Genomic DNA, 21645 nt, shown 5'->3' on the forward strand with positions numbered 1-21645 from the left:
GCCCTCCACCCAAGTCTTGGTGATTCAAAAATGTTTCCAGGGGCACCTGGGTGGCTGTCGGTGAAGCGCCCAACTCTTGAGTTCTGCTCAGGTCACGCTCTCATGGTTCGTGAGTTCGAGCCCTGCATCGGGCTCTGTCCTGGCAGTGCGGAACCTGCTTGGGATTCGTTCTCTCTCTCTCTTTCTCTGCTCCTCCTGCACACACACTCTCTCTCTCTCTCTCTCTCGATATAAATAAATAAACTTAAAATGAATGTTTCCAGACAGTTCCAAATGTTCCCTGAGGCAAAATGAATGCTCAAGACGAGTTGCACAGAATTCAGATACGGTGGCCCCCGGGGGCTGATGAACCATGGGGGCGGGGGGTGTATTTGACCCCGGCACCCCTCTCGAGGGACACCGACAGCTCAGCATACACCCCCCAGAAGACCTAGAAGGGCAGGGCCAAGACAGGTGCACAACCTCCTGTCTTGGGGTGCCCCCTCCCCATGTAAACTTGAGGACTAACTCAGCGCTGCCGCCTGGGCAAGGGCAGCAGGCAGGTGTGTTCCAGGGAGGAAAAGGCCAGCTCTGGTTGGGGGAAGAGACACACCGCCCCTTGGAAATACAGAAAAATACACATGGTCAAGGACACAGCTTAGAAACAAACCCACTTTAATTGGTAGCATACACAGAGATGTGGGGCAGCAAGGGCATCACTGGGTGGGACCAGGTCACACGCCTGCCCTGGCCACGGTACCCAGTCCACTGGGAGGGCTCAGGCCGGGGCCGGGCGAGGGCACAGAAGCAGGGTCAGAGCCGCTGACTTGAGCGGCAGGTGGCAGGGTGGAGGCAGCGGGTACGCAGAGCTGGAGTCGGGGCACACGCACATCTCGGTGTTCACACGGGTGCATGTAGACAAACGTGGGCGTGTACACAGAACTTACAGGAGCCCTCAAAGACCGATCTAGAGACAGGCTCGGGGAAGACACCTCCATTCTCTGAAGGCCTCAAGGGCAGAGGGAGCATCAGGAGAGGGGGCACCTCGGGGTGCGTGCCGAACGCCCAGACTTAGCCCTGCTTCTGCCGCTCACAGACTTGCTGTGTGAGCTGGGGCGAGTTGCTCACCCTCTCTGGGCCTCAGAAAGAGTCACTAGGTGATCGCTAAGGTTCCTTGTAGCCCTAAATCTCAATATTTTAAAGGAGGTTAAGACACAAAACGTACTTGCTAAGAGCTGACGACAGGCCTTCGGTCTACGGGCTCAAATCCCGTCACACCCAGGACGCAGCAGTCCAGCGCCACACAAGAGGGAAAGACCCACGAGGAGCTTTCCACCTACCTCTCCGGGCTCAGCTCTGGCTCCCAGCTGCACCTGCAGCACCCCCCCCCCCGCCCCCCCCCCCCCCCACCGCAAAAGCTCCAAATGCACGAGACAGACGGGCAGCAAGGGTGGGTACAGGCCATGCGGGTGAAGGGGAACAGGCCGAGAGGCTGGGGATGGGCCTGGCCTCAGGGTCATAAAGTGCACTGCTCATCCTCTTTGTTTCCTAGCACACAGTGGACCCGGCACCCGGCAGGTGCTCAATAAATGCTTGAGGAACGAGCACAGTAGAAGACGGCGTGGTTCTAGGCAGAGCCCTGCCCTGAACGAGGTGAAGCGTGGGGGGTACGGGGAGGTGGGGGGGGGGGCCGCTGGGACATGTCACCTACCCGCCCCCCCCAGTCTCAGCCACCTCCTCTGCAAAATGGGGGCAGGAGAAGCAGCCCCAGCCTGCCCCCCCCCCCCCATCCCCTGCCCCGTGCAAATGTAAATTGTGAAGCTCATTATCGAGGGCAGTGTCCAGCTGCAGGCAGGCCACGGGGAACCCTGTCTGGGAGGGGGGAGGAAGGCATCCCCAGCAGAGGCGGCGGGTCTAACTTGGGCGGGGGTCTGGCCAACGAGGCGTCAGTAGCTTTTACAGTACAACGATTTCCGTTTCTACAGCACAACACGAGAGCAGCAACACACAACCAACAGACGACGCATCCGCCCAACGGACGGCCGTGGGCCGGGAGACGTGGCCACGCCCCTCTTCACACACACAGCCGCCACTGGCTCACGTCCCCGATCGACTGACCAGGACGGCTGGGGGCCACCCTGGGGGCAGGGGCCCAAACAGCTGAGTCGGAGAGGGCGAGAGTCTGGGGTCTCAAGCAGCACGGCGGAGACCCCAGGAGTCGTTTCCACCCGCGACCGTTCCAGAAGGCTCCGTCCGCGTAGGGATTCCGGCCCCTCCCGCGTCAGCGTTTCCTCCAATCCCAAGGACAAGAAGGCTCTGACTTGGGGACCGGCACAAGTCCGGATGGCTCCCACCCTTGTCCCCAGCCCCGCAGTGACCTGTCCCCGCGGGGAGGAGCTAAATGCGCCGGGGGGGGGGGGGGCACCTCGAAAAAAGCAGAATCAGAGGGAAGCGGCGAGGAGGCAGAACACACAGAGGTCAGAGGCTGGGGTGCCCCGGTCTGGAGCCGGAGGCCTTCGAACGCGGCTGCCACTGGGGTCTCGTGGGGGGCGGAGGGCGCGGGCAGCGGGCACGGGGGGGGGGGGGGGGGGGGAGGAGGGGCACCTCCCGGAAGGCACCGCCCAAGCGCCCACCCCGGCATCCCTCCCGCTCACTGGATGGTGCATTTGTCCCTCTCACGGGCCTGGCCCTCCCGAAGGACCTTGGCCTTGATGTACTTGAGGTCACTGTTGACGCTGGGGCGGCGGGCAAAGGGCGAGACCATGCCGTAGGCGTCCACGTCCTTGACGCGGCGCATGCAGAAGGGCCGGGGGTGGAAGGCGTCGCCGTACTGCACGGAGATCTTGCGGTGCAGGGCGGGGCTCATCTCGTGGGGCAGCTTGGCCATGCTGAAGAGCACGTAGAACATCTCGTCCACGTTGGTGTTCTTCTTGGCCGACACCTCGAAGTAGGCGCAGTTCTCGTCCCCCGACACCAGCAGCTCGGCCTCGGTGGCGGGCACCTGGCGGCACAGCTCGCCATGGTCGTTCTTGTTGCCGCAGATGACCATGGGCAGCTCCCCCGCCTCCTTGGTCTTGTTCTTCAGGCAGGACTTGACCTCCAGGATCTGCTTCTGGAGGCGCTTGACCTCGTCGAAGGACTCCCGGTTATCCAGGCTGAACACCAAGATGAAGACATCCCCTGCGGGGAGAGGGACCCCAGGTGGTGAGGCCGCCCCCCCCTCCACCGCCCCCCTCCCACCGCCCCTCCCCTCGCTGAGTCCGCCCTCCCAGTGAGTCTATGGGGGAGTCACTCCTCTCCCCATTTCCCAGAGCGGGAGGCTGAGCCCCAGAGGGTTAAAGCCCTTGACCAAGGGCACATGAGCTAACGTGTGGCACAACGCAGTTAATTCCCCCTACAGTTCCCCGCAGAGCCGGCCATGGGGTGAGTGGCTTGCGAATTCGTGCAGACTGTGTTAGAGTTACCATAATAAATACAATTTCCATGACAGCAGGGGTCTTGCCCGACTTGTTCAGTGCACATCCCCAGGGCCTGGATCGCGCCTGACACATCGTAGGAACTCAGAGCACTGGCACCAGTCAGGCCTAGGCTTACATCCTGCCCCCGCCACTTACTGGCCACGCAGCCCTGAGCGGGTCCCACGGCCTCTCTGAACCTTCATTTCCCCATCTGTCCCACAGGGATGAAATACAGCCTCCCGGCAGGGCTTTTCACAGGATACCGAATGGAGTGTGGCACGTCCTCAGAGGTCTTAGGTACGGAGAGGACAATCAGACAGAACACGCCAGGGTGGGCTCCTCCCCGACTCCTCACAAAACCTCCTTGAGGGGGCTTTCGTTACCTTCCTGGTGTCGGTGAGCAGAGAGGGGCTCAGAGAGGGCCCAAGGTCACACAGCATGAATGTGGCCAGGCCAAGATTTGGACCTGCTTCTGTCCTCACCCGGCCGGTGCCTGGCCCACGGAGATGCTCCCTGCTTCTTGAATAAATCATGGACCAATGAGCGCTAGCCTCCAAGACCCAGGCGGTCCCTACTTCCACTCGCTGCATCACTCAAGACGGGTCCCTGGGTCTGAAACAGGCAATTTGGAGGTGGCTGGGGAGCCAGGGAGAGCGCAGGCAGTGCCCACATCCCAATTTTTAAAACTTACTACAGGGATCACAAGCTCACACCCAAAGCACCTTCTCTGAACTTTGGCTTCAACTCATAAGAACCTGGGGGGAGATGCCCAAATCCCTGTTTCCCAGACGAGGAAACTGAGGCTCGGGGGGGGGGGGGGGTCGGTGACTGGCCCAGCGTCTGGAGAGGAGAATCCAGCCATTCTCCCTTCTGGAAGCACGGCTGCCTCCTTTCTGCGGACCCCCAGAGCATAGCATTTGTCCCCCCATAACCGCGCATGCCACATTCGGAACCATGCTCCGGCCAGTGGGTGTGCCCCTCACCAAGAGCTCTGGAGCAGAGGGAGACAGTGTCACCTGCGTCCCCGTCCCCCAGGGCCCCGCACACAGTGGGTGTCCATAAAGCTGGGCGAATGGGTGTGATGGGATGGAAGGAATGGGGGGTGTGGGCTGTTTAAGGAGGTGCTTGCAAAAGGCAGCCCCAGGCCTGGCGACCGTTTCTGCCTGGGATGCCAACCCCGTCCCATTAGGCTAATCCTGGGCCCCTGAGGACTCGGCGGCCTTGACATATTCAAATGCAAGACTGCAATGCCAAGCTTCAGAGGCAGCCTGGCTGGCAGCTGGAAAGAGAGCTGGCGGCAGAATTAATGGCTTTCAGAGTTTCCTTCTGCACCAGGTTGGAAAATGAGGCACGAGCTGGTGAGTGAAAAAAGCAAGCAGCAGACAGATGTGTTCCGAATGATAAGTGCGCGTTCAAAAGAGACGGGCGAAAATACTCCCTATTACAGACAGGATACAAGTGTAAAGGTCAGTGTGTTCATGGAGGGGGGGGTGGGGTCCAGAACAGTCCCCACCAGAGTGAGGGGGTGGGCCACTTCCAGAGAGGGGACAGGAGCCTGGAGCTGGAGACACAGGTCAAGGGGGCTTTTTAGGCTTATTTGGGTTTATAGGAGGGTGTGTTTGCATATTATTTGTGTCATTCAAAATTAATTTTGGAAATACGCACGTGGTCCTGCTCCACATGGCTCTCCCTCCCTCTGGTGTTAGCCTTTGTGACATCAGCAGGCACCCAGTCCCCTCCCCAAGGCAAGGAGAGCTGAGCTCCACATGTTGGAAGTGTCCCCAGTGCCTTCCTTCACTCCCCACAGCCACACTGCGGGGGGAAGCAAGCTTATGTCCGTTGCACAGCCAAGGAGACCGAGAATCGGACCCCGGGTCACACAGGTAAGCCGTGGTGGAGCCAGGACTGGAACCTAGGTCAACGCAGGGCTCTTTCCATCCACACAGTGCCTCTCCAAACCACGGGGTGGGGGGTGAAATGTGATCTGGGTCAGACAGTCAGCAAGGACAGCCCGCAAGAAGAAGCCATCTGCCCAGGGTGCTCAAGGACGGGGCTTGGCCAGGGTGTAGGGGGAGGAGTCCGCACAGCATGGGTTTCTTGGTGCAAAAGCATCTCGATGTGGGGGGCTATTTTAGTGATGGCTAGAGGGGTACTTGCTCATTCCTTCCCTGCATCACTGCCCAGCCATGGGAGAAGGATGATTAGGAAACGGCTGAGTTGGGGCATCTGAGTGGCTCAGTCGGTTAAGCGTCCGGCTTGGGCTCAGGTCATGATCTCACGGTTCCTGGGTTCGGGCCCCACGTCAGGCTCTTGCGGACAGCTCAGAGCCTGGAACCTGCTTCGGATTCTGTGTCTCCCTCTCTCTCTGCCCTTCCTCCATTCATGCTCTGTCTCTGTCTCTCTCTCTCTCAAAAATAAACATTAAAACGTTTTAAAAAGAAAAGGAAATGACTGCGTAGCCCATAGCAGGCACTCTGTAAATGCTGGGTTACGATTGTTGTTTATTGAGCACTCACTATCTGTTCAGCAAGCACGTTTGCTGTATTAACTCACTTCATTTCCACAGTGGCCTATGGGGTGGGTGCTGATGTGCGGCTCTTACAGAGAGAAAACCCAGGCGCAAAGAGAGAAAGTTGCTTGCCCAGAGGAATAAAACCGGGAAGCAACTGCCCCAGGCAGATGGCCGCCCTCTTGGCCACCGCGTGAAACTGCCTCAGGAAGGCAAGCATCGGCCAGGTCCCACCTCTCCACCTGCCCCCTTAATCCCCCACAATCTCTCTGGCCGCCCCAGTGTTCCCAGCAGGGCCAGCAGACTACAGGACAGTTTAGTGGTAGAGAATAAGCACCAGACTGCCACAGACCGCCTGTGTTACCGCCTGGAGTAGCTTAACCTCTCTGGGCGTCACTCTTCCCACTTGCGAAGTGCAAAAGACCCGACTCCTAGGTTAGTCGTGAGAATGAAATAAATCCATGCTGAGCTGTAAGAACAGGCCCAGGCACACAGCCCTCAGTACGTGTTAGCTATCGCCACCACCATTCCCGTGACCATTGCCGAGCCCCCAGCATCACTCTGACTGGCCATTGCCCCGGTCCTGCCTTTACCGCTCTGAGAGGCAGCGAAGGCCCGGGGTGTCAGCAGACCCGAGCCCGGCAGACTGACCACGGGCCCCGGAGCCCTGCGGGGCCACCTCCTGCAGGAGGAAGGCAGCAGCCCCTCTGTTCCCCGGAGAGGGACCGTCCCAGTGCCGGCCTGTGTCGGCTCCCGACCTGGAAGGTGGCACCACAGTCACGAGTACTCGGTCCCCGGCCACACAGCGCGGAATCTGGGCCCCAGCTCGACCACTTGGCCGGCAACTCCTCTCTGACCCTCACGAGGGGGCTCTGCTGGGAGCTTCACTGCAGACGGGGGACAGGCAGCGCGCGCTGTCCGCGCACCGTCCGCTGCTGAGCGCGCACGCCCGCCCCCGGCACCCACCTGTGAGGATCGACAGCCTGCGCATGGCAGGGAAGGGGTGGTTGCCGGACGTGTCCAGGATGTCCAGCTGGTACATGTCGCCCCGGATGTTGTAGACCTTCCGGTGGAAGTCCTCGATGGTGGGCGTATACTGGTCGTCAAAGCGGCCGTTGAGGAAGCGGGAGACGATGGAGCTTTTGCCCACCCGCGAGGCGCCCAGCACCACCATGCGGTACGAGTTCTTGGCGGGCACGCTGAGCGTGCAGTTCCCGCTGGACAGGGTCTTCATCATGGCTCGGGACTGTGGCACAGAGCGGGGAGCGGGTGTCAGGAGGCCCTGGACCCGGCCTTGCAGCCTCTTGCTGGCGGCCTTGGCCTCCTCTGCGTGGCTCCTGTCTGGGCGTCCGTCTTCTATCTGTAAGACGGGGGGGGGGTTAGACTCGGGCGTCTCTAAGGGGCCTGGCAGCTCTGCCCGCTCGTTCGTTTGTGCCCTCCGAGGCCTCCTTCCTCCTCACTCACCCCCCTCACGCGTGCCCTCGGTCGCCCTTGCGGCCATTCACCCTTTGTTGACTCTGGCCCAGAACCGCTGGGGCCTGATTCCTCACTTTACCACCCGTTTGCTCTTGCTCGTGGGCAAGGAGCTTAAGTTCCCTGGGACTTACTTTTTCCCAGCTGTAAAAGGGACTCCGTTCACAGGGCTGTGGCCTGCGCTGAGGTGGCAAAATGTTAAGTAACTCCTGCTAGAACCTGACCTCTCCCTGGTCCTCCCGTCCTTTTCCAACTCCCGGCCTCCCAGGAGCTGTGACTCCAGGGCACGGCCTGGAGTTGGCGCTAGAGAGCATTTCTTGGGCCCGGCGGGCTGTGGCCTTTCAGCCTTCCCAGAAACGGGGAAAGGCCGTGTCCAGACCACATCCTCCCCACCCACCCAGGGCCCAGCGATTTCACCCCCAGCCCCTGGGAATTTGCTTACTGCCAGGAGACCCAGAGATCTAGACTAGGGGATGTGGGCCAGAGAAACGACCCAGGAACAGCTCAAGTGCCTCAGAGCTCCAAGGGCTACCCAGAACTTTCTATGGGAGCTTCCTGGGCTTGTGGAAGAGGCTGAACTGGATCCCAGCTCCAAAGCCCAAATGGAACATAAATAAGCCCCCCAGAGGCCAGTCCCGGCCCCGCCACCCTCCTTTCCTATGTCAGCACCCGCCAGAATCCCCTTAGAATCCCTGAGCCCATCGCTCTGTTGGAGCTCTGCTGAGATCTGCCTCCAATTCTTAGCTCGTGCTAGTCCCTCTGCCAGAACACCCTCTTCTCTTTATGTTTCAGGGCCTGGCTCAAATATCACCTCCTCTCAGAAGGCTTTTCGCTCCCCGCCCCACCCCAGCAGGAATCCCTCCCCTCTCTAGGAACTAGAAGTGGATACAGGCCTGCTGGAGTAGCGATCCCTTCTGCCCTCAGCCGCTGCCACGCACGGTTGTGCAGGCTGGGCACTGCACAAAGCACCCAGCTGTGAGGGAACGGGGAGGGCTGTCTTTGTGGAGTTCATCTGCCCAGAGGAGGCACCTTTTTCTCCATGTGCACAGGGAGCTGTACATGCTACCTACCGCTGGTCCCCCCCCCCCCGCCTTCTGGCTGCCCCAGCGCAGTAGCCTAGAATGCCGCACCCACTTACCCCAAGGCTCTCTCCAACCTCATAATGTTCTACGTCTGCCATTATGCTAAGAGACTGGAGGTGGAGAGACCCCCTGGCAAACGTCCTGTGCAGGGCATTCAGGCATCTGTATCCGTTCGCCCTGCCCCACTGAGAGCCGCTGTGCAGTAAACCAGCTCTCAAAAGTATCTTTTTAAAAAGCTCTTATTGGCAGTGTTTGTCAATCCCTGCGGCATAGCATTCCCACCACGGCCAATTCCAAGCTACCAAGAGGACCTCGATGAATGAATCGCAAAGAGGAAAAATGAATCGCACACACAATAAGCCCACTCAGCACACCGCTGACCCTGAGCCTGGAGCTGTGACCATCACCATTAGCCCAGCCCCTGCCGTGTGCCAAGTACTGTGCTAAGTACAGGACAATCAGGGTAGCTGACATTTACCGCGCCGTCAACAGAGGCCGCAGCGTTCTAAGTGCTGAGCGTGGAATAAGTCGTTCCATCCCTCAGGAACCCCAGAGGTAGGTGGTGTTACCCCAGTTTACAGAGGAAGTTACTGAGGCACAGAGAAGCTTAGTTAACTTGTTCATGGTCACACAGCCAGTAACCAGCAAAGAGAGATCTGACCCCGGGCGGTGTGCCCCACGCGATGGCGTCTCCTCACCACCTGCCGACGGGGAAGAGATTACCTGCCCATTTCACAAATAAGGACCCTGAAGCTTAAAGGTCTACATGAGTGGGCTCTGTAGTTCATAAGGGAGCCAGGACAGTGACTCCGAGGCGAAGATCCCCACATCCCCCTCCCCCCAATTCACGCCCGCGGCCCTCTTTCCATTTATCCCACGGGATTCCGGTGCCATGTCCACAGCAAGTGCTCAGTAAATGAGCCATGAATGAATGAAGCAAGTGGGTCTGCCTCTGGAGCTCACCCGAAACCTCCTTCTAAGGTCTTCTCCCTCTTCCTCCTCCCACCTGGCTGGCCCAGGTGCGGTGCTGAGGAGGGTCTCGGTGCCCCGGGCACACCCATGGGCACACGGTGGGGACAGGAAGGCCGCAAGACCAAGAGCAGTGAAGCCTCTTCCGTGTCCTCTGGGGCTGGCAAGGCAGCCCGGACCTTCAGAGATGGGGGAAAAGAGGCCCCACGCCACGACAGCCCCCTCCCTAGCCCCTCTGTGGGGAACTTGACTCTGATGGTGATCACCTCTGTCTAGACAGACAGGGAAGGAGGCCAGCAGCCCCCAGGGACAATGTTGGTCTCCATCACGCCTACCCAGCCTCTAGCCGGGGGCTCCTGGTACAGATGTGCGCATATCAGTGCCTGGATGGGCCTGAAGTCAGAGAGAAGAGGCAGAGAGTCAGGGAGGAGACAAGGCATCAGAAAGAGGCAAAGAGAGAGGGAAACACGGCTTTCTTCTCCAAGAGGAGACTGTGAGTCTTCACATGGCCTCAGCCACGTGGGGCTGTGTGAGGCACCCAGACACCTGGACGCCAGGTGACAGCGATTCCGTGGGCTCCACCTCCCGCCCCCGCATCCTCCCTCCCTCTGCTGCCCCAGAGGAGGCACTGTGGGCAGCTGTCGGCCTGGCTTCTCTCCTCCCTGCACCCTCAGCCGGGGCCGCACAGTGAGAAGCAGGTGGGCATCCGAGATCAAAGGGCCCTTCCAGAATTTAGAGCCCAACCCTGGAGGCTCAGAGAGTGGTCAATGGGGACCGCTAGCAGCACAAGGACCCAAATGCAAGTTCTGGGTCACTCAGCTGACCCCAGCCCGGGGCCATTCGAAGGGCACCTGGCGGGGGAAGGGGGCAGAAAGTCCCAGACCAGGGATGGGGTGGAACCCCACTTGTCAGGAACAGCGCCCCCCCCCCCCCCACAATCCCCAGGGGAACAGCCAGGCGGGCTCCCATCATGCCAGGCACTTCGTGTTCCTTGTTCCAATGACTTCACAACGGTCCCGTGAAGAGCAGACCAGCATCAGTCTACTAACTGATGGGCACACTGGGGGTCGGCCTGGCTGACTCACACAGATTACCGGCCAGGCCAGGATTACAATTAGGCTGATGGGCTCCAAAGCCTGGGCTCTTACCTCTATAAAAACCTACCCCCTGGCCAAAACCAGTTTTTCTCAAAACAGTGCCTGACTCAGGGAAGCCTCAGCTGGCGTCAGGCAGAGGAATGACCCCTGAGGCCTATTATACACTCACTCCCTCTCCCTCCCTGCAGACAGCTGGGGGCAGGCATTCTGCCCAGGACTCACCCCCAAACCGTGCCCAGCCGGCTCCTAGCAGATGCACCTGCGGGTTCACCCCCTTCTTCTCCCCCAAACCTCTCCCTTCAGGGCCCGCCTGGAAGATGGAGGGGATCAGATGGACAAGGACATCAGGACAGGAGTCTGGACGTGTCCTTCTCCCTGGGGGGACCCCAAAGCTTGTTCACAGAACCAGTGCTCCCCTCTCCCTCCCACACACCTCAAGCCTCCTCCATTAGCACACATGCCAGCCTCTCTGGACGGACACGTTATCCACTCGCTCCCATCCCCACACTGAGGGGTGTCCTGGGGGCTTTGCAAAGCCAACCCCATCACCCTTGGCAGCTCGGGGTGGCAGAAAACAGGCAGGCCGTCAGCTTCCGGCAGACCAGCCCTGCCTCTCACCAGCTCAGCAAATGGTTTGGGCCGGTGGGGCTGGTCATCTATCAACTGGGAACTGCAGAAACAAACCCGGAGCGTGGCCCGGATTGTTCAGCCAGAAGTCTAGAGGCTAATACAGCTCCTGACAAGTGGGTTCCTTTGAGGCACCTCCTCTAGGCATTCAAGGGGCCAGGTGGAACAGCCAGGTGGCGCAGGACTGGAATGCAAGCAGAGGTCTTGGGGGACCCCGCCTCGTCACTGCAAGCCTGAATCATGGGCTCCTGAGCCGGCTGCCCCTTCCCAGCCTGGCCTCCGACCTGCCAGGAATCCAGAACATCCTCTGTTATCCTCCAAGGAAGCGGGGCAAAGGGAGAAGGCAGAGAGCCCCTCAGAGGTACTTGGAGGCCCTGTGGCCAGCCGAATGCTGGACACACTTCCAGGGAAAAGAAGCACTCAGGGAACTCGCTCCTTGCACCAACCCCCCCAAAAAGCTCAAGACATGCCGAACAAGGAAGGTATTGCTTAATCTTCCCTCCTCAAAGGAAGTCCTCACCAGGGCTGGGGGTGGGGGGGCACCAGGGAGCTCCATCCAGGTCCACAGGCAGCAGCCAGCTCAGGAAGGGGGTGGGAGTGTTTGGGGAAGGTTAAGTGCCACTTCCTCCCTGAGCCTCAGTGTCCTCCTATTTAAATGGCTATTGCTCTAGGTCCCTTAAACGGAAGGCTCCCAGCAACACATCTAGCACATAGTAGAAGCTTAGTTAAGTCTTTCCTACCAGGGAGAAGTAAAGGGCCTAGCACTCAGCCGGACCCATAGTAGGTGCTCAACTCGAATCATTTGATCCAGATATGTAAAGTTGCCTATGATCCCGGCACACAGTAGGTGCTCGATCGGTTTAACTGTCCCTGATCATGTAAAGCTTCCTCTAGTCCTCCCCCCCCCCCACAAGCCTCCAACCTTTCTTCCTGGCTTCCCCCACTTCAGCCAGCCCCCCAGTTCTGTTGGGGTCTCTCTCCTACCTGAGAATGGCCAGCCGGGCCTCTGGCACGGCTTGGAGGGCTGCCTGGAAGCGCCTGGAGGTGCGGGGAACCGCCTGCCTCTCCAGCCGCCGCCGCCGCCGCCGCCGCCGAGGCTTCCTGCAGCGGCTCCCGGGTCACTGCGCCGGGCTCCTCCTCTGCGCGGCTGGGGGCGCCGAGCTGGGCGCGGCCGGGCGAGGGGACGCGGGGAGCCGGTACCCCATGGGTGGGTTCTGAGGGCTCCGAGGGGCCTGGGCGCCGGGCGGGCTCGGGCTCGCCGCTGCCGACCCCGCCCTGCCCCGACCCGGGGGACTCCTGCTGAGCCAGGTGCCCGGAGGCGCGGGGACGTCCGATCCCGGGGTCCCCGCCTAGGTCTCCGGGGCTGAGGGAGGGTGGTAGGGACGACTCCGGGGCTTAAAGAGGGTCCTCAGACACTCCTGGAGGGTCCTTTGGCGGTGTGTGGGTGCGTGCGGGTGTGCGCGTCCCGAGTGGGCGAACCTGTGCTGGCCGCCTATGCCACCTTTTCCGCCCGCGCCAAAGGGGTTCGCTCGGGTTCGGGGTGCTGCCCGTCTCGCCACGGCCTCCTCCTCTGCCTGCAGCTCTGCAGCTGTCCCCGCGCCAGAGGAACGGCTCCCTTCTCCCGGCGAGGCTACGCCAGCAGCCGGAGGAGGAGCAGGGCGCTCGGCTCCGCGCGCGTGTGGGAGGGGGCCTTGAACGCCGCCCCAAGGTTTTGCACGTAGCTCCGAGTTAGCCTGAAACCCGGTCCTCCTCCCACTTCACCTCCTCCGGCCCCCAGAGGAAGCGAACTTTCTGCGGGCCCTAGCTCCTCCCTCCCTCCCTCTCCGGGAGGCGAACGCCCCTCTCTCCCGCAGGGCGAGGTCAATGCCCTCCCCCCCCACCCCCGCCCCCAGGAAAGCGGTGGCAGCCGAGGCTCGCGGTGGCACACCCAGGGGCAGAAGCCCAGATCAGGCTTCGGAGCGTGCCACGGTGGACCCCTCGCTCAGGGTCCGCTCGCCCCCTCCGCGGCCCGCGAGCAGCCCTTCCAGCCGCCCTGCGCCCGCTCGGCCTGCCGAAGCCCGCTCGCCCGCCTTCCCCGGCGCCCCGCCCCCGGCACTTCGCTCGGCCAATGGGCGGCGGGTCCCGCGGCCTGGCCCCGCCCCGCCCGCCCCTCCCGCGGCCGCCGGGTCGCCGCAGTCTGGCGCTCCGCGTGCCCGGGCGCGCGGGGTCGGGGCCGCTGGTGGGGCGGCCGGGGACGCGCACCGTGACCGGAAGGCGGCATCTGCCTGCGAAGCTGATGTCTGCGCGCGCATGCACACGCACCCCGCGCCGGCCGCAGGTGACCCGCGAGGGTTCCCCCCCCCCCAGCCAGCCGCCCGGGGTCCCCAGCCCGCGCTCCAGGACTCCCGCGCGCTCCTCCATCGCGGAAATGCCCAGGTGCCCTGCCGGGTGCCCAGCCCGCCCGCCCCGAGCCGCCGCCACCTCACGCCCGGGATCGCGGGACCCTGCGGGATGGCTCGTGGACCCGCACGTGCCGCCCGGAGGAGCCGCGGAGTCGCCTTGGCCTCGCGCGCGCCTGAGTGGAGGTCGGCGCGTGCGGGTCTGGGAGAGCACTGTAGAGAGAGCCCCGCGGGGATGAGCCGGGTGCCTTGGGCGATGCGTCCCTCACGGCATTCTCCCCGCCTGGAACTAGGGCAAGACTTCAATCATTCTCATTGCCATATCTGTGCACCACATATTACTTCGTATTTTCTTAAATCCAAGGCCCAACTCTCCCCGCCAACACGTTTTTTAGAGGATCGTTATATCACTGCCTTAAATGGGAAGCCAGTATCACTTGCCAAAAATAGAAGGTAGAATAAAAATAAACACAATGAAAACAAAAGAACGTTATTAAATTCTAGCTGGAAACCGGCATACCAAGGCTTGAGATGTGCCCTCAGTGGAAAAGGAAGACTGGCGAAGTTTGAAGAGGTGTTAAAGACCTATCAGCACCCAACGGAAACTTCTTCCTTTATGCTTTCAGGAGGCTGAAAAGAGAATGTTCTCACTGTGTGATGCGTTGAAGGGACACAGCGCTGTCTATCAAAACATATTTTGTATCAGCCAGAGAACTGTCCATCACTTGCGAACCTCAGACCTGGCGAATGTCTGCCAATCTTCCCTCCACCACCTCATGGTGGGGGGTGGGGGGTCGGAGGGCCACTCAACTGAGGGTCCCACTCCACTGGGGGAGAGACTAGCGTTCAAGTCCTGCCTCTGCAGCCCCTCAAATATTTGATCCCGGGCCAGTCATGTTTCCGTGACTAGTTATTCTTCAAGGACTAGATGGGGTCACACAGGGCTACCTTGTATGGTTGTGCAGGTTGCTTACTGACTCAGGGGTACTCAGCTAAAGAAATTCACCTGAGCCTTGGTTGTGTCACCTATAAAATGGGTGTGATATACTAGGTCCACAGAGTGACAAAAACGCTGAAGTCATCTTGGACCTTGATTCTTGAAAGGGGTTTGCTCTGCTTGTCCCTGTGTGGTCTTGAGATTCTCTCGGGACATCAACCAGAGAAGATGAGGCAGGTGAAGGAGGAGGGACTAGGTGAAGAGTGCAGCACGTGCATTACTTGATTGTGTTTAAACAGAGGATGTGAAATCTAGGCTCGGGCTAAGGGATGTGCCCAAGGTCACCCAGCCAGCAAGTGGCAGGATCCAAGCCCAGCACTCGTTCCACATCCAGACTTTGCTTCTAGGAACTGGCTTCGGCCCAGGAGGGTTTGTGCTCAGCTCTACACAGAGGCTGTGAGCTCAACACCGGGAGGCGGGCAGGGTGTCATGTTTCACCTGAAAGGCTGGGGTCAGAAGCACTCAGGCCATCGGGCCAGTTATCCCACTCCCATGCAGGAAATGTGGCAGGTGGCTAGCTCTGAGCCCGCCCAAGAGCCCTCTGCTTGGAGCCCAGTCCTCCACTCTGAGCGGGTCACGCTCCGTGGACCATATCTTTTTTTTTTTTTAATGTTTATTTATTTTTGAGAGAGAGAGAGAGAGAGAGAGACAGAGCACAAGCCGGGGGAGGGGCAGAGTGAGAAGGGAGACACAGAATCCGAAGCAGGCTCCAGGCTCCGAGCTGGCAGCACAGAGCCCGACGCGGGGCTCGAACTCACGAACCGTGAGATCCTACCAGAGCCGAAGTCGGACGCTCAACCAACTGAGCTACCCAGGCACCCTGATATTTCCATGGATCATATCTTGAGGGCTGCTGCACTTGGAATTGCAGGGCCCCAGGAGCCCCACCTGCTCCTGCCCCTACCCCTGACCCTCCTCAAGTGCAGAATGGCTCAGTCAATAAGCAGGTGCACATAGGGATCGATGCCCAAAGAAGCCTCATGTGGCAACAGCACACTTCCCCGTGTATCCACTTTCCTACCCTCCTCCCGCCGTCCATGTGCCTCACTGTCTCGCGTGGACCGTTTGTCGTCACCATCTCCCTCCTTCCTGGGCTCCCTCCTCCGGGCCTTTGCATATGTCGATCCCTCTATCTGGGATAACTTCTCTATCCTTACCCAGTGAACTTCCACACATCCTTCAAAGCACAACATTTGAGCACTCCCTACAAAGCCTCCCTACAAAGCCACTAAACAGTGGGTGTTACAGTTTCTACCTTATGGGTTGTTGGAAGAATTAAAACGTCGTGCAAAATGCCTCGCACCAGGACCTTGCGTGCAATGCATACCATAGTCTTCATGTGACTGCTTCCTTCATGGCCTGTGTCACATCCTGCCTTACATTTTGGGCACACGCCTCACCATCCCCATTAGCTCCTGAGCTCCTTGGAGTGGGGATGGAGCCTGAATCATCTCTGTATTCCCACGTCGTTAAGGGCAGCGTCTTGCACGCTGTGAGTTTTTAATAAATGCTTATTGAATTGTGCTCGTCTCAACAGCCTCCGAGCAGAAGCAATGCGCAAGCTGTCCTTGGAAACCAGAGCAAAAGGGGGAGGGTAGACACGGAGAGGCGGTTTCGTTTAGTGCTCCTAAGAGCCCCGCTTACGGAAGGGGAAACTGAGACTCGGGGAGGCTGTTCAAAGCCAGGCGGCTAATGGGAGGCTGAGCTCGGGTCTGAACGACGTTTCTCCGAAGGGAAATAATGTGTTTGCCTGGTCAATGTCCTGTCACATCCCTGGCTGCTTTTCTAGAACAGTGGTTCCTGTCCCTAGTGGAGCATAAAAATCAGCCCGGGAGAGGTTCACGTGTTAACAGCTCCCGCTCGGAGGTGTTGATTTAATTGCTCGGGTGTTGGGCTTGGTGTCGACAGTGTAAAGCTCCCCAAGTGATTCCCATGTGCAGCTGGATTTGCTCAGTGGTAGGGCAGTGGTTCTCAAAGTACGGCCCCCGGACCAGCAGTATTAGCATATCTAGAACTTGTGAGAAATACAGGTCCCACCCCAGAGCCACTGAGTCTGAAGATCTGAGGCCAGGCCCAGCCATCTGGGTTTTAACTAGCCCCCCAGTAATTCCGATGAGATGCCAGCGTTTGAGAACCACCGATTAGAAGATTAGAATCGGCACAACCTTAGACATCAAGTGGCACGATGTTCTGTTTTGAGGACAAAGGGATGGTTGGGGGCTTGACCGCGTTCGACGCGTGCTAGATCCAGAACCCAGGCATCGGAGTCAGCCTCGAGCCCTTTAGCCCAGGCCCTTGGGTCACCAGCTGCACAAACCTAGCTGGATCAGGAGCGTGGGTCAGGTGCAAGTCAGTGCAGAGAACAGCTAGCTGGAGGAGACTGGCACCGTGCCTGGCATTACAGGGCCTCCCCAAGCATCCCTTGAGGTCGAGAAGTAAGGACAGGGTCAGCGGGAGCACAGCTGAAACAGCCATGCCTTGTGCCCTTCTCGTCATCTGACCACTTCTGCCTCCTGCTGAGCATAGAAATGGTATCTGTCACAGCAGATATTCAGTAAAAGTCCAATAAAGGAAAGAGTGAATGAACGAATGAATGAATGAGTGAATAGTGTTTAGCTTCCTCTTCTTTACAACAAGAATGTTGGGTCAGATCCTCTCTGAGACCCTCATCTGATTCTACATTTCTAAGCTAAATGAATCCCACTGCAGGTGACGAGGGTGCCTTCTGGCTCTAGTTTGTGTACAAATTAGAAAAGATGCCTCCTCCGGGCAGAGGCAGAGCTTCCCTAAGGCTCCCAGCTTTGGCAGGCAGGGGAAGGGGAGGAGCACAAGCTGAGTTTCCTTTGCTGAGTACCCCTGGGCCAGTAAGCAACCTGCACAATCATCCCGGGCAGCCTTTTGTGACCCCATCTAGTCCTTGAAGAAATGCCACAAGATGGGGCGTCCGGCTGTCTCAGGCGGTTAAGTGTCCGACTCTTGATTTCGGCTCAGGTCACGATCTCATGGTGTGTGAGTTCAAGGCCCACACTGGGCTCCGCGCTGACAGTGCGGGGCCTGCTTGGGATTCTCTGTCTCCCTCTTGCTCTGCCCCTCCCCCACTGGCGCGCGCACTCTCTCTTCCCCCCTCTCTTAAAAATAAATAAACATTCGGGGCGCCTGGGTGGCGCAGTCGGTTAAGCGTCCGACTTCAGCCAGGTCACGATCTCACGGTCCGTGAGTTCGAGCCCCGCGTCAGGCTCTGGGCTGATGGCTCGGAGCCTGGAGCCTGTTTCCGATTCTGTGTCTCCCTCTCTCTGCCCCTCCCCCGTTCATGCTCTGTCTCTCTCTGTCCCAAAAATAAATAAAAAACGTTGAGAAAAAAAAAAATTTAAAAAATAAATAAACATTAAAAAAATTTTTTAATAGAATATGCCACAAGGTAGTTCTGCAGGCAGCAGCGATGACCAGGAGAGTACGGTCGTTATACCGGGTCAGGCCAAGCTAAGGGTGTGACCGGGAAAGAAATAGCCAGAATGAACCCGAGGCTTTTCATCATGAGGATCGTTCCTGAAGCCCCCGCTTCTCTCAGGTACTGGCTTGGTCCCAACTGCAAGAGCCCATTTTTGCCAGGACACAACCCTATGTGGGGGTGGCACTGTTGCCCTCATGTGTGGGTGAGGAGCCCGGGAGGGACCTAACGGGCTTAAAGACACCCGGGCCGAGGAAGGAACAGAGCTGGTGCTGGAGGCAACTCGCCCGATGGCAATGACTGCCTGTGGGGGGGATTTACGCTCAGACACACCAGCAATTGCCACGGCTGCTTGTGTGTGTGAAATGATTATGGCGCGATCTCCGTGGGTGCCCCCTATGAAGGAAGCGGGAAACCGGTTTTGTTTTATAGGTGGCGGAACCGAAGCCCAGAGATGTGTAGCGATTCGTCCAAAGTCACTTGACAAGTAAGAGGCAGAGCCCGGGCCGACGAATATACGGGTCTTGGAACAAGTAACCCTTTGGTCTTTTTATGACCGATCGCTGTCTTCTGAAGGCTTGGCCTGAACATGCTATAATAGGCCCTCCCATCCCCCCATCTCTCTATCCAGCATCATCGTCATCATCTCTGTCATCTCCTCTGTCGTCATCACCTCCATCACCGCCATCATCATCAACATCACCATCACCATGTCCCAAGCCCATGAAATTTCTGCTCCTCTCTGGATGTTTGTCGGGCCCTTGGCCTTGACCTGGTGTGGTCTAGGCGGAGACACAAAAGCAACACAACTTTCGTTAGCCTTGCTCTTTTGACGGGACTCTATAGGTACCTTCGTCATCTTCCCTCACATTTAATCTTCTCACAGCCCCAGGGCGCATGCCGAGCAAAACGCTACATGGAAGAGAAGCTGTGGCAGGAGGGGCTCAGGGGCAATGGGAGGACAACAGGCCTTCTAGCCTAATATTTGTCAACTGCTTCCTTTACGCCAGGCTCAAGTTGGGGGAGGTTGGCCCTGTTCTAAGCATGCTGCACAGTTAACTCATTGAACTTGCTCAATAGCCCTGTGAAGAATATCTTATTATCCCTATTTTCTAGACAAGGAAACTGAGGCTCACAGAGGTGAAGTCACTGGGCCAAGATCACTCAGCTCTTATTGGTGGAGCTGGGATCCGGCATCTGTGTGGGACTCCGAAACCAGTGCTCTCTCCGTGGTAGGAAGTCACCTCTGATGCAGCATTCTGACTGCCCCTCTGGGAAAAACACCTCCTGATTCTGCCCTGGAATCTGCCCTGGGCCCCTTTACCCAGAGGGTGGTGAAGACCTTAGGCACAACTTCCCAGGTTCTGACGGCCAACTGAGTCATTGGTCTGGCACCTCTTGTCGACAGAGGAGGTGCCTGTAAACCCTCAATGGAAGAGGGATTGAGGGAGGCCAAACCCACAGAGGCTCACACGCCGCGCAGCTCAGCCTCCTGGCCCCAGGGTCCACCCCGTCTCTAGAATGACTCTCTGTGAGCAATGAGGCAGAGAAGTACCCGGACTCTCACTTACTCTGCCAGAACCCTCTGCCCCTCCCCATCACCACCGGCCACATCTGCATTTGCTCGTATGAGCCAGGTGTGGTAGAAAGGACACAAGCTCGGCCACCGGACCGTCTGGCTCTGTCTCTCACCTCATTCTGGCCTGGGACAAGTTAGCTCTCTCTGAGCCTCCGTTGACTCATCTCTCAGAGGGGCTGTTGCGGAGACATTCATTCCATCATTCAGCCATTCAACAAACACTTAGAGAACCCCGAACGAGGAGCCTACGGTCTCGCAGGGGAGGCAGGGATCCTGATTTGAGGCGTGCACTGGAGTTAACCAGGGAAAGCGTGTTTCAGGCAGAAGAAACAGAACACGCGAAGGCTGGGGAGAGAGAGAGCGGCCCGTTTGGAGAACTAAAATACACCCAGACCGACGGGCAAGCGGGGAGCGGGAAACGAATACGACACGATGCTCGAGAGAAAGGCAGGGGCCAGCCATGCCTAGCAGCACTTGGCACCCAGTGGGCACGCAATCGAGGTGAGTGGCCTTCTGCGGGGCCCAGGGCAGAACCCCGAGCACCAGGTGTGTGCCGATGGGCGGGGAGAGCGGGGACTCGATTTCCTCTCTTGGTTGGCACCTGGCGCTTCTGCTAATGCCACATAATACAGTGGGCTCATTACCTCGGAGTGCTGAGCCAGGGAAGCAGGGGGGAGAGGTTTGCCAACTACCTCAGATCTGCCAGAAATAGAATCCAATGTTCCGGGATGCTAATGACTGTGGCCTTGGTGTATTTCTCTTTCCCGTTAGTGGTCTCCCGCCGCTGGGGTTGTTTGAAGAAGAGGAAATCAGGGTCGTGGAAGAGAGACAGAGGCAGCCGCGCAGAAGCCCCAGCTCCCGCCCCACGCAGACAGATGGCGAGCCTCACTCCACACCCCAAATGTGCTTCTGTAAAATTGTGCAATAAGGCAGATTGGTGTAAATCCTGTCTTTTTCCCTTCCACGTCCCCTGATCCCTATCCACTTCCAGTGGAGGTTTGTCTGCAAATTTGGCCACCCACGATTCCTCCCGTCAAGAGGGGGGAGTTCGGGGCGCCTGGGTGGCTCATTCGGTGAAGCGTCCGACTTCGGCTCAGGTCACGCGATCTCACGGCTCGTGAGTTCGAGCCCTGCGTCGGGCTCTGTGCTGAAAGCTCAGAGCCTGGAGCCTGCTTCGGATTCTGTGTCTCCCTCTCTCTCTCTCTGCCCCTTCCCTATCCCCACTGATGCTCTGTCTCTCTCTCAAAAATAAACATTAAAAAAAAAGAAGGGGGAGTTCATTTCCTCACCACTGGAGTCTGGGGTATGCTGCAATTTGCTCTGACCAACAGAACATGGTTGGAAGTGACCCTGTGCCAGTTCCAGCCTGGGCCCCAAGTGGCCCGGAAGCTTCCACTTTCACTCTCCCCAAATGCAGCCACCACGTAGTCAGGAAATCTAAGCTGTCTTACAGGAAGGAGAGACCACATGGTAAAAAAAAAAAAAAAAAAAAAGGCCACGTGGGGGGGCGGGGAACTGATGTGGCTCTTCTAGAACCTTCCAGCCACCAGCTAAATGGCTGCTTCCATATCCAGCTATCACCCCACCTACCAGAGAAACATAAGAAATCATAAAACCATTGTTATTTTAAGCCACCGGGTTTGGGATGGTTTGTTATATAACAGAAAACAACAGAAATAGATCCATTTGTTTTGTTTCTGTCTCGTAACCCTGAATTTCGACCACAGTGTCTGTAAGGATGGACAGGCCCATAAAACACCGGAAAGAAAACTGGCTTATTCCAAGTCAAATTCCAGCGAGTCCTTACTTTTCTCAGCGGTCACTTTTGGTTTCACATCAAGTGCCTCTCTCCGCCTCCAGCTCTGTCCGCCTACTCACCCCCGCCCCCAAGTTCTGTGATCTTTCGAACCCCACTGTTCCTGGGGATCCTTTCCCGCCACCAAGGATGGGCAGACAGAGGGAAGAGCACAAGGCTAGGAGCTGGGCCTGAGTTCTAGTTCCTGTTCAGTCCCCACCTTGCTGTGTGACCTTGAGCAAACGCACGGCGTC

The 21645-nt window shown here is 58.4% G+C and overlaps 2 protein-coding genes across 2 annotated transcripts in view; both read right to left on the minus strand.

The window, feature by feature from the left end:
• Window positions 1–637: 637 nt before the first annotated feature.
• Window positions 638–12585, minus strand: RASD2 (RASD family member 2). Its single transcript, XM_058741458.1, has 3 exons — window positions 12179–12585; window positions 6913–7306; window positions 638–3159 (listed from the first exon to the last, which is right to left on the minus strand). The coding sequence occupies exons 2-3, from the start codon at window positions 7181–7183 to the stop codon at window positions 2630–2632; spliced, it is 801 nt and encodes a 266-aa protein (XP_058597441.1). The 5' UTR covers window positions 7184–7306; window positions 12179–12585; the 3' UTR covers window positions 638–2629.
• Window positions 12586–12726: 141 nt separating this feature from the next.
• Window positions 12727–21645, minus strand: part of MCM5 (minichromosome maintenance complex component 5) — a 109814-nt gene continuing 100895 nt past the window's right edge. The window contains exon 18 of the transcript XR_009265359.1: window positions 12727–12743. The gene's annotated coding sequence lies outside the window, so the exon portion shown is untranslated. The remainder of the gene's footprint in view (window positions 12744–21645) is intronic.

This window comes from Neofelis nebulosa, chromosome 8 (assembly GCF_028018385.1).
Source record: "Neofelis nebulosa isolate mNeoNeb1 chromosome 8, mNeoNeb1.pri, whole genome shotgun sequence".
NCBI lineage: Eukaryota > Metazoa > Chordata > Mammalia > Carnivora > Felidae > Neofelis > Neofelis nebulosa.